At 41.5% G+C, this 12,775-nt stretch overlaps 1 protein-coding gene across 1 annotated transcript; it reads right to left on the bottom strand.

The window, feature by feature from the left end:
• Positions 1–9,113: 9,113 nt before the first annotated feature.
• Positions 9,114–11,383, bottom strand: LOC131237728 (peroxidase 4-like). Its single transcript, XM_058235673.1, has 3 exons — positions 11,059–11,383; positions 10,455–10,649; positions 9,114–9,869 (listed from the first exon to the last, which is right to left on the bottom strand). Exons 1-3 carry the CDS (start codon positions 11,269–11,271, stop codon positions 9,510–9,512), a joined length of 768 nt encoding a protein of 255 aa, XP_058091656.1. The 5' UTR covers positions 11,272–11,383; the 3' UTR covers positions 9,114–9,509.
• Positions 11,384–12,775: the final 1,392 nt, after the last annotated feature.

Here is a 12,775-nt window from a genome sequence, read left to right as displayed (position 1 = left end):
CACAAAAGTTTTCGATCAAGCCGATATTTGTGTAGTCTTTTCATCAAGATCTTTGTAACCTTATCAACAGGTTGGATGGTAAATAAACATTCTGGTAGCCCTTGTGAAGATTTTAATGATAGGGATTTAATCACTATTGTTTCCTTTGGTATAGTCCACGTAAGATTTGGATCTGCATCATTTTTAGTATCATGCCTTAAAATGAGCTTTCAAAACGATTGAACGGTGTAGATTTAAGTCGCAAACATCACTGTAGGCCCACAGTCAGGGATCCTCCCCACTTAGTGGATCCGGGGTATCACCTGTTTGCTCCCGTGAATAGAGGAATTCTGCATGCGTACGGTGGATGACACTATATCAGAGCATCAAACAATTCCTCAGAGAACGTGGGAGGAGTAGACCCATGAGCTAAAAAGGTAGAACTCGAGTAGAAAAAGGATAATATGCTTACACACTAAGTCAACTCACTCGAAATTGCCAACGTGTTGCATGAAAGCTTCCAGCTTTGTTGATTCTGGGGATGTGGGTCCCAACAAGACTTATAGCATACGAGTCAGACGCGGATTGGGTACACCTAGCTAGAGATGGACGGTCCAGTCAGGGGATGGAGTATTTGATATGCATTATTTTTTAGGTCATTACCTAAATTGATGTGTCAGAATGGATGAACGGCATGGATAAAACATGCATCTAGGTGGGTCCCAAAGAGCCCCAAAGAGCCCTAGGACCGTCCGTCTTTAGCTAGATCCAGGTGAGGGTAGCACCCAATGCGCACCTAACGAGTCGCCCCCCGACCATCCATCCACTCATGTGCAGTTCATTTGTTTTTGTTAGTTCAAATGGGACCTAGGGTTCAACGATCTAGAGTGTTAAAATTGATTTATTTCCTTTCTTCATCGTTTAAAGGTCACCAGTCCATGGGTTAGGATTATCCCATCAGAAAATTTGGAGCATTGTACATAGACAAAAAGGTCCATTATAGCAACGGTGTGGATCAGTGAACTATTGGGCCATTAGCAAGAAACCTAAAACCTAAAGATGGTGTTCACTTCCCCCCGCTTTAGAATAATACAATTCAAGTAGAGTTGTATATGAGTCGAATCGAGTTGAGCTTGGCACAACTCGACTCAGCTCGGCCAGTAGCTGACCCCAGCTCGAACTCGGGTCGGTCCTCGAGCCTCCTGACTGGCCAGCTGACTTAGGGAAGGACATGAGGTTGAGCACCGTCTTCCTTAAAAGGATAACTATTTCGAATCCACGGAACTTCTTTGGACTCCTCACTGAGACTTCTCGAATCCATGAGGAAAGAAAGCAGAAAATATAATTAAATTCTAATAAATTTGAAATTGATTAATGAATCAATAAAAACGAGTCCACAACCTTTGAAATAGGGGTACCAAGCAATGGGAAAGAAATTAGAATTAAACTACAAGTAAAACTCCTAGAATTCGCGACTTACCATAAATAGTAAACTTACTATTTATAGACGATTTTGATGTCTACTAGTGCACAAGGTTTTCGGCCAAAAATAGTAAGTGTCCTATTTAGCTTCACCAAACCGTTCTCCTAATTTTTCTAACCTCTTTTCACGTTGGACGCAACTCCTAAAGCCCAACAGATAAAGAGTTATAATCAAACTAAAACTTACTATTTATTGTAAAAACAAAATTAAAATAGGAAAATGACCGTCGATCTAGCGGTATTTTGCAAATTTGGCTTGGGTAACCCGGAGTAGATGGGTTAGTTGGCTAAAGTATCTCGTTCTACCCCAAAATTATATATTTTACGTCAAATAACTCATTCCGGATTGCGAGATACACCCAATTTAAGGTTCGATGGTCTGGATCACTTCTGTTGTCGACCGGGCCTTTTCTCATCCATCTTGGCCATGTAACTGCCCGCGACCCGCTCTACATCAGTCTCTTCCACTTCAAAAGAATTTGTTCACGAGTTCTCGTCTTACTCTAGTTCATGATACTCGGTCAGGTCCGCGACGTTGAAAGTCTGTGAGATCGCCATATCATCTGGAAGATCAACAACAAAGCATTGTCATTGATCTTTTGAATGATTGGAACTAGTCTAATCTTTCTATTCTTCAACTTGTTATATATTCCAGTTAAAAATATTTCTTTGCGCAGATGGACCATTACTTGGTCGCCCACCTCGAACACTTTTTGTCATCGATGCTTATCCGCTTGTTCCTTTTACTTTTCGTTCGAGGCATGTTGCATAGTCTGTACCTCCGCATGAATGCCCATGATCCTGTCTGTCATATGTTCTGTTGTAATGCTCATGCTTGGGAGCTTGGGCAGAGGGACCAAGTCTAGTGTGTGGCGAGGTACTCGTCCGTAAATAACTTGGAACGGAAATTTTCCTATCGAGTGGTTCACCATATTATTAAATGCAAACTCTGCTTGAGACAAGACTAAATCCCACTCCTTTGATTTTTCTCTTGAAATACATCGAAGGAGGTTTCCCAACTTGCGATTCGCAACCTCAATTTACCCGTCAATCTGTGGGTGGTAGGCACTGCTGAACTGAAGTCGTGTATTGAATCGAGTCCACAAAGTCCATTAAAAGTGGCTTATGAACTTCGTATCACGGTCAGAAGTAATAGTCTTGGGAACCCCGCGTAGCCGCACAATTTCTCTAAAGAATAGATTTACCATGTGTGTTGTATCGAAAGTCTTCTTAGATGGAAGTGCACTATCTTGGAGAAATGATTTACTATCACGAACACCGAATCCATGCCACGTTGTGTTTGTGGGAGACCAAGTATGAAGTCTATAAATAAATCCTCCTAAGGGCCGTCAGGCACGGGTAACGGGGTATAGAGGCCCGTATTATGAGATTGCTCCTTAGAGGTCTGACAAATATAATAACGTTAGACTGTCTTTCCCACATTATGTACCAATTGCGGCCAGTAATACCATTCTTCCACAAGAGCTCGTCTTCCAAGGTGTCCACTAAGGCCACCTCCATGTAGCTCTCAGATTATCTGTTCCCTTAGCGAACTGTTAGGGATGCATAGTCGATTTTCCTTGAAAAGGAAACCATCTTGCATATGTAAGTCACCGGGGTGACCTTCTTGGCATCTAACCCATGCGTCCTTGAAGTCGTCGTCGTCGGCATATGTCTTTGAGGCGCTCGAACCCAACACCTCATTATTCATAGTGACTAACAAAGTTACACGGAGACTCAGCGTATTGGCTACTTTGATCTATTGCCCTGACTTATGTTTTAGCATGAACATGAATTCCTGTAAAAATGAGATCCATCTAGCATACACATGGTTAATGTTAGCTTGGCTATTAATGAATTTGAGTATGAATTTCTTTTGAATTAAATAATGTCGCCAGTGTCGCAGTGCCTGGACCACCGCGTACAACTCGATCTCATATGTAGACCACTTTTTGCGTACATCGCTAAGTTTCTCATTGTAAAAGGCTACCGACATACCTTCTTGAGACAAAACTCCCCCAACCCCGACATATGAGGCATCACATTTGACTTTAAACAGTTTGTCGAAGTTGTAAAGTACAAGAACCGGGGTCGTGGATAATCTGTGCTTGATTTCGGCAAAACTCCTATCGGCTTTGCCAGTCCACTGAAACTGTCATTTTTTCATGCAATCTATGATTGGTGACACAATGGTACTAAAAATTTTCATGAACCAACGATAGAATGTCGTCTGTCCATGAAAACTTCGCACTTCGTGAATATTTGTAGGAACCGGCCATTCTCTGATTGCCTTCACCTTTTCCTCATCCACACGAATGCCCGTGAATATTATGACAAAATTCAAAAATAATAGGCTATCAGTCATGAAGCTGCACTTTTTAAAATTGAGATACAGTTTATTTTCAATGAGCACTTGAAGGACCTTCTTGCGGTGTTCCATATGGGTGATTTCGTTTTAACTGTATATCAAAATATCATCAAAATAAACCACAATGAACCACCCAATGAAAGGTTTCAGAACCTGGTTCATCAATCTCATGAATGTGCTAGGCGCATTCGAAAGACCGAAGGGCATGACCATCCATTCGTACAATCCTTCGTTGGTCTTAAAGGCCGTTTTTCACTCATCACTCGGTCGTATTCGAATCTGATGGTAGTCACTCCTTAGGTTTAATTTAAAGAATATTTTTGTACCCTCTAGCATGTCCAGCATCTTGTCCAACCGTGGTATAGGAAACCTGTATTTTATGGTGATTTTATTGATGGCCTGGTTGTTGACACACATGCGCTAACTCCCATCTTTCTTTGGAGTTAATAGAGCTGGTACAGTACATGGGCTCATGCTTTCTCGAATAACACCCTTACGGATTAGCTCCTCCACTTGCCCCTGCAGAATCTCGCACTCATTCAGACTCATTCGATAATGAGGATAATTTGATAAACTGGACCCAGGGACAAGGTTGATATGGTGTTAGATATCCCGCATGAGGGATAACCCATTGGGAAGGTCATCGGACCAGATTTCTTCAAATTCATGTAACAAGGGTCTTAGTCTTTCAGGGATAATGGTAGGTTCGAGTTCTTCCCCTTTTACAATTAATAAGTCCCATATGGTTAAGAGAAAACGACCCTCCACTTTAAAAGTTTCAGGTGGTCCCTCTGAATCTATAGGGCCAATATGATCTTCGGGCCGTCCTTGACGAAGATATATATGTCATCTTGCATTTATGAGTGGCACCACGGTTAGATACGAGGGTCGACCGAGTAGTATGTGACATGCTTTCATGTCAACCATATCGCATACTACTTCATCTTTATAATGTTTACCAATTGAAAAGGATATAGTGCACCGTTTAGTTATCTTAGTTTCATTGACCTTCTTGATCCAACCGATTATATATAAGAAGGGATGACGGTCCATCTTCAATTGTAAATTTTCCACCATGACCTTGGAGATAATGTTTTCACTACTTCCACTGTCAATGATCACGTTACAAACCTTTCGATTCACTATACACCTAGTGCAGAAGATGTTATGCCGTTGTGGATACACTTCTTTTCTTGGTGCATATAATAGCCGCCTCACGATGAGTGACTCGCTGCGATCTTGCTGAACCCAACTTGAATTATCTACCTTGTCCTCGGTGGTATGCTCCCGTTCTTTAACATCTGAATTTTCATAGGCATTATCAGCACTATCATCATTGATGGCGAGGTTCGCCACTTTTCTTTGGGGACAAGTAGTTGATAAGTGGCCCAGTTGGCCACAACGATAGCAGTTGTCAGGCCTTGGTCAAGCATAGGAGTTCGGGATTCTACTTGGACTAGCAGCAGTCGATACGCCCCTTTGGGGTCTAGCTTGCCCGCTTCCCTGATCTCGGCTCTTAGACGCAGGAGGTTGAGTGCGTGCTCCTATGGGCTCCTTTCCCTTAGGCTGTGGAGCTCCCTGGGGTGGACCTGCCGCAGTGATCCTTACGGTAGGATAGGTCCGTGTGTTAGGACGTTCAAGTTGCGCTTTCGCCCGAGTAGCCAACTTGATCGCATCATTCATTATCCAGACAGACTACATCTTGACCTGATCCTGGATCGCCATACACAATCCACCGTTGAATTGGGCAACTTGCTGCGATTCAGTCTCGACCAAATCGTTACGCGCCGCCAGGCGGTAAAATTCTTCTACATATTCTCTCACCGACCGATTACCCTATCATCGACCGACTGCCCTATCGACAATTTTGGTATTGTTGGAATAATACATGATCGTAATCACTAGGGAGGAATCGGGCACATAGTAGCTGCTTCAGTCGCTGCCATGTGTGGATTGGTGCTTTTATCTGCCTGGTTCGTGCGAGTTGCAGTTGTTTCCACCAAGCTTAAGCTCCTCCTTTCAACTTGACCTAGGGTTTCCGCCAAGAGATTTGTCATGCGGTCGATGGAAGCCTGCAGGTCTTGCATGGCTTGCTGATTCTCTTGCTGCGCTGCTTCAAAAGCTGCCGCCATTAAAGGTAAATTTCCTGAAGCACTGCCCATGGGATTGTTGCCCGACCCGTTGTTAGAAGCCATCTATTCGAGAAAAAACCTTGCTTTGATACCAAATTGATGCAGGGAAGGACGTGAGGTCGAGCACCGTCTTCCTCAAGAGGATAACTATTTCGAATCCATGGAACTTCTCTGGACTCCTCACAGAGACTTCTCGAATCCACGAGAAAAGAAAGCAAAAAATATAATTAAATTCTAATAAATTCAAAATTGATTAATGAATCAATAAAACGAGTCCACAACCCTTTAAAAAGGGGTACCAAGCAATGGGAAAGAAATCAGAATCAAACTACAAGTAAAACTCCTAGAATTCGCGACTTACTATAAATAGTAAACTTACTATTTATAGATGGTTATGATGTCTATTAGTGCGCAAGGTTTTCGGCCAAAAATAGTGAGTGTCCTATTTGGCTTTACCAAACCGTTCTCCTAATTTTTCTAAGCTTTTTTCACGTTGAACACAACTCTTAAAGCCCAACAGATGAAGAGTTATAATCAAACTAAAACTTATTATTTATAGTAAAAACAAAATTAAAATAGGAAAACGACCGTCGATCTGGCAGTATTTCACAAATCTGGCTTGGGTAACCCGGCGTAGCGGGGTTGGTTGGCTAAAGTAGCTCGTTCTACCCGAAATCATATATTTTACGTCAAATAACTCATTCCAAATTATGAGATACGCCCGATTTAAGGTCCGATGGTCTGGATCACTTCCGTCGTCGATTGGGCCTTTTCTGATCCATCTTGGCCATGTAACTGCTTGCGACCCGCTCTACATCACCAGCTCAGCTTGGTTCGGTCAATAGTTCGAGCTGAGTTCGATCCAAGATCAAGCCTCTGTGGCATTTTCTCAAACACATGAAGTGCACCATCAATTTCTCACGGTATGTAAAACAATAGCAGCATTTTACATGTATTTTATCAAACACTCAGTAGGTAATATAAAAATCAAGATACAAGGGTATTTGTTTCATATTCATACCTTCTTTGCCACTGGTTGACACTTCGTTGAGTCATTAATTTCATTAAACACTTGGTGAGCGACATCAATATCAAAATAATCGAGTCACCAAACTGGTTCGATCTAAGTTCGATTCGAGTTGGGATTCGATCCGAGTCGAGTCAAGCTCGGGCAGGCTTGAACTCGGCTTGAAATTTTTTCGAGCTCAAAAAATCAGCTCAACTCGGCTCAAACTCAGTTTCAAATCGAGCTTTTTTGAGTCGAGTCAAGCGAGCTAACTAAGCTAACTCAGTTCGTGTACAGCTCTAAATTCAAACAGTGGTGTCAATAGAGTTGGCTTGACAGCCCCGCCTGAAACATTTTAAAATCCATGTTTGCTACGCCCATGAGATTGTACAAGGCAGCTCATCAGCACCACTCCACATGCCTTAATGTGGCATATTAACATGTGATCCAAACCGTTCATAAGGACATTATAAGAGTTAAGGGGTGAATAAGAGGCCGAAAATAAATTGTATTTGAAACTATTTTAAGGCATATTATAATGTTGTTATCTTTTAAGATAATATTTACATCCTACTGATAATTCAAATGGCTTGTAAGATGTTACGGTAAATCCGCTTCAAAGATATGCAACTAAAAATGGATAGGCTTCAGCCTATACAAAATAATAATAATAATAATAATAATAACTTCTATCATGTACATCTTCGACTTCCTTGTTTCCGTGATTTATGTAAACATGTCAAGACCGCTGCTTTCTTTTACAATATCTTATGAAATATCAAATACCTACTGTAAGGACCGAAAACAAATGGATTAGCAAGAGATTTGGGAGAAAAATGAAGGGTTTGGAGAGAGATTTGTGTTCATATAGGCCGAAGACACCAAACCACATGCAAGTTCTTATGCCAAAAAAAGTGAGAGAGAGGTTAATCTTGTATTTCTTTTTCTCTTATTTTAATAAAGAAGAAAGTTTTATATTATTGTCCCGTGAAGTGGGTATATTATTAAGCCATATAAATTTTTGTACCGTGTGTCTCTATATTTTTCCAACCTTTTCATCTTATGAATTGCCTTCTCTTTCTTCAATATAGTGTGCCGGTGTGATTTTAACATTAGATTTGCCCAAAGGGGAAAATCATTATCTACTCCATCTAACCAAACTTTTTTTTCTCTCATTTATATATATAAAAAAAAGAAATAAAAGAAATAAAAATTAATAATTTCATTACTATTATTTTAAAATATTTAAAAAATAATTTAATTTTGAAAAGCATTACTAACCTATACTAATTATTATAACCATGTTAGTGCACTCATCAGATGAGGAGCAGATTAGGTGCACCCTTTGCCTTACCCAATAGAATGGGGCCCACCTTAATCTAAGTATTGCATATCTAAATTATTCATCCATTTTTCCAGCTCATTTTGGAGCATGAGCACAAAAATAAAATAGATTCAAACCTTAGGTAGACCATAACATGGGAAACAGAGGTGATTGAATGCCAGCCATTAAAAACTTCCCAGGACCTTTTGTTGGACTAGACTTAGTTACAGGCCATCGCCATCTATGCTACAGACGCTAGATTGTGAGGAACCATCTATTGTAAGTTCATTCTCATTTCATCAACATAATTGAGTTCCCTTAAATCACGTGTTATACTAGCTAGATTATCTCTACCATCACAGAGAGAAAAAAGCTGTGTGTCTAACAGGCAAAAGGAACTTTTTAAAAGCACAGACCATTCACATCGCAAATCGCTTGATTGAACACATGAGTGGCTGAATAGACTTCCAAGCTACTTCAGTTCTTAGTCATAGGAAACTGCTCAATCCCTCTACCTATCTTGACACTTCAGGTCGTGGCCTTCGCATTGGATCGAGCTATAAAAGGCTCTGGCATGGCCTACACTATAAACACATACACACGATTGAATTTGAGCCAAACAATTTCATTTATAAAAAGCTAAGAAATAGTATTAATTATTTTATATTGGGTCTAATAGTCAATTGAATGATGTTTTCACAAAAGGTGTTACAAAGTCCTATCTGAATGACATTGTATTCAAGCTCAGCATGCTCGATATCAGCTTTAGCTTAAGAGAGAGTTTTAACGTGGCATAGCATATTTAGCAATTTCGTCTTTAGGTGGTGATATGGACAATCATATCTCTAATAAATAGTTTAAAAGTAAGAGAAAGTGAGGGGGAGGGAGCCCCATAACCCTAATATGCTTAAACAACAAAACTAAAAAAAATCCGAATACAACTGTTCAAACCACATACGTGGTACAATTTTGGCCACAATCCATGTAACAAAATAAAACAAGAGCCTTAAGTAGATAATTAGAGAGCTCATTCTAGTTAACCCTCCTACAATTAACTCGAACTTCCCCTTGGGAACCAGTTAGTGGGCCCAAATTCCCCATCTTGAACATGGCACTGGCAAAATCTATCGAGAAAGCGTCAGCATTATTGCTGTACAATGTGACCACGGAGTCAGTAGATCCACCGTTGAACAGAACTTGATCGGAACGGAGGAGGCCTCACCTGTTGATCAATGCTTGGAAATAGTTGTTGCCGAATCGGTTTGGGCTTTGTGGGTCCAGTGGGGCCAAATTGTCATTGCCGCCGGTGCTGGGACAAGTGGTGCGACGAGTGGCTGCAAATGCTGGATCGATGTTGGCGTCATTGTAGATCCGGCCTCTAAACAAGTCACACCTGGCCTGGCCCACCGTGTGGGCTCCTGATAAGGCAACCATCTCTCGAGGACTAAATCCCTTCCGTCTAAATTTGTCAATGATTGAAATGAGGGTCTCATCAGGGCCAGGAAGGTCAGTACTAGCTCCATTTGCTGTTCTTGAATCTCTTCTCCCTACTGGAACTGAGTAAGATGGCCCACCAAGCTGTGACATGAATAGAAGAATTTAGTTTTTGCATTAGCAAGTACACATGCATTCAGTGGTCCAAGCAGTTGATACGATGGTTCCCATGTTGGATGGTCGATGAGCTGAATATTAGGTGCAGCCACACCCTCCTGCCGACAGGATACTTGTAGATCAACTAGCACCAAAATCAGGCAGGTCCTCCCATCAGATGTGCCACACCACAGAATTGATGGAAAACAGACAGTCTATGTGCCCCACCTAATCAGCGGACATGCCTGATTTTTGTGCCAACTGATCTTCATGGAGGGGCCTACCATTTGCACGGTGCAGATGTTCTACATAAGTAGCAAATTGTCAGGAATGATGATGTATGACAAGTTAGCTGTCCTTCAGGCTGTATGTGATCAGTAATCTTGTAGATTTTGTCCATGGTTTTGCAACAGCTATCATACCGTTATATGTAACGGTAACCACTGTTATAATGGTTGTTAAGAAATGACAAAAATAATAATAATAATAATAAATCTGTTATAACAGTTTAATGGCCTGTACAACAACATGTATGCATGTTCATTGGTACAATGACAGGATGATCATACTCACTTCAACGACGGAATCGCGGGCGGCAATGGCTAGGATGTCTGCACAAGATACCACACTTCTACCACAAGCTCTGTCCACTTGCATCTTTATGTTATCGATCACCTCATATCCTCGCGCTGAATTGTTATTAGCTGGTGAAGTCTTTTCACCAACGAATGATCCAGTATTGTCTAGAAGAATGCCTCCATCACAACCCTACAATCATAAAATCTCATTAGATGAATGGATGGATGGATAGATTAGGAATGCTCCTTAATAATGTCCATCTGCATACACCAAACGCAAGCAGTCCAAAAGTATGAAAGTAGCATGATGCGGATTTTTCATCCAGCAGGCAGGATAGACAATGTGCGATAGCCAGAAAACTAGGCCGGTCCAATAATTTGGTGGGCCATATATGTACGAATGGTTGGCAAAAATTATAACTGATGGCTCACATTCAACGTATGTGGATAACCCATCTTAATAAGTGGAGTGGACTTTTTATTTTGGGTTCACACACATACTACAGGGCTGCCGACTATCACACGTGTGCCACTTTGGCATGTGTAGAGCATTTGCATATATGGTGCACGTGCTACTAGTGGGTGGTGCGAGTACTCACGTTAACAAAGCAATCATGGAAGAAGAGACGTATGATGGACGCCCCCATTCGGGCCTCTCGATTAATGGCGGCCCGCATGGCGGTCCGGACAGTGTCGAACGCAGATGGGCATGTATTGGCATAGAAAGAGACTGAGAGCCGTGATGAGACAGGGGATGATGATATGGTAATGGTGATGATGAGAACGGCTAGATAGAGGGTTGAGTGGGCCATGATCAGTTCAAAAATAAAAATAAAAAATGAAGAAAGGTTACAAAAGATCACACAAGGGAAGAGCTTGAGGTGTTTTGGAGTATGTTTGAAGGGAAGGAAAGGGTGTTGAGTTTTTATAGAAAGAACGTACAATTGGATGATGAAATTTTCAAAAGCATTCAAGAGGGAAAGAGAGAGGAACCAAAAGGCATACGCCTTTGGCCATTAAACCTTTGCTGACCTTACATTCCTTCCTGGAAATCACATTCCCAGAAATTGGATTGGACCTTATCCACTTATGCACCAGTGGGCCCATTAGATTCATTCACATTCCCAAGTTGGATTGGACCTTGTCCATCCTCATTGAAAGCTCATTTTAGGCCATGATTAAAAAAATGAAGTAGATGCAAATCTCGAGTGGACAATGATACAGGAAACAGTGGTAATTAACCGTTGAAAACTTCTCATGGGCCACAAAAGTTTTGTATCAAGCTGATATTTGTGTGGTCTCTTCATCAAGATCTTTGTAACCTTATTAACAGGTTGGATGGCAAATAAACATTCCGATGGCCCCCATGAAGATTTTAAAGATGGGGATTTAATCACTATTGTTTTTTGTGGTATGGTCCACATAAGATTTGAATCTGCTTCTTTTTTGGTATCATGCCTCAAAATGAGCTTTCAAAACGGTTGAAGGGTGTAGATTTAAGTCACCAACATCACTGTAAGCCCACAGTCAGGGATCCTCCCCACTTAGGTGAATCCGGGGTGTCAACTGTCTGCTCCCGTGAATAGAGGAATTCTGCATGCGTTTGGTGGATAATACTCTGTCAGACCACCAAACAATTCCTAGGGAACGTGGGAGGAGTAGACCCATCAACTAAAAAGGAAAAACTCGCGTAGAAAAAGTATAAGATGCTTACGCACCAAGTCCACTCACTCGAAAATGCCAACCCGTTGCATGAAAGCCTCCAGCTTTGATTGATTCTGGGGATGTGGGTCCCAACAATACTTATCGCAATAGGAGTCGGACGCGGATTGGGTACTACCCCACCCGGAACTAGCTAGAGATGGACGGTCCTGTCAGGGGATGTGGGTCCCAACAAGACTTGAGTATTTGATATACATTATTTTTTAGGTCATTACCTAAAATGATGTGTCAAAATGGTTGAACGGCATGGATAAAACACGCATCTAGGCGGGTCCCAATGAGACCAAAAGAGCCCTAATAGGACCGTCTGTCTTTGGCTAGATCCAGGTGAGGGTAGCACCCAATCCACACCCAACGAGTCGCCCCCGACCATCCATCCACTCATGTGCAGCTCATTTGTTTTCGTTAGTTTAAATGGGGCTTAGGGTTCAACGATTTAGAGTGTTAAAATTGATTTATTTCCTTTCTTCATTGTTTGCAGGTCACAAGTCCATGGGTTAGGATTATCCCATCAGGAAATTCAGAGCATTGTACACAGACAATAAGGTCCATTATAGCAACGGTCTGGATAAGTGAACTATTGGGCCATTAGCA

Source organism: Magnolia sinica, chromosome 2, assembly GCF_029962835.1.
Source record: "Magnolia sinica isolate HGM2019 chromosome 2, MsV1, whole genome shotgun sequence".
Classification (NCBI taxonomy): Eukaryota; Viridiplantae; Streptophyta; class Magnoliopsida; order Magnoliales; family Magnoliaceae; genus Magnolia; species Magnolia sinica.
This window is presented reverse-complemented; position numbering and strand designations above follow the sequence as displayed.

Coding starts and splice junctions, on each gene's coding strand:
- LOC131237728 (XM_058235673.1), bottom strand. CDS start 11,271: ATGGCCCACTCAACCCTCTATCTAGCCGTTCTCATCATCACCATTACC. Junction 10,650..11,058: donor TCCATGATTGCTTTGTTAAC/GTGAGTACTCGC, acceptor TTATGATTGTAG/GGTTGTGATGGAGGCATTCT. Junction 9,870..10,454: donor CCCGCGATTCCGTCGTTGAA/GTGAGTATGATC, acceptor TTCATGTCACAG/CTTGGTGGGCCATCTTACTC.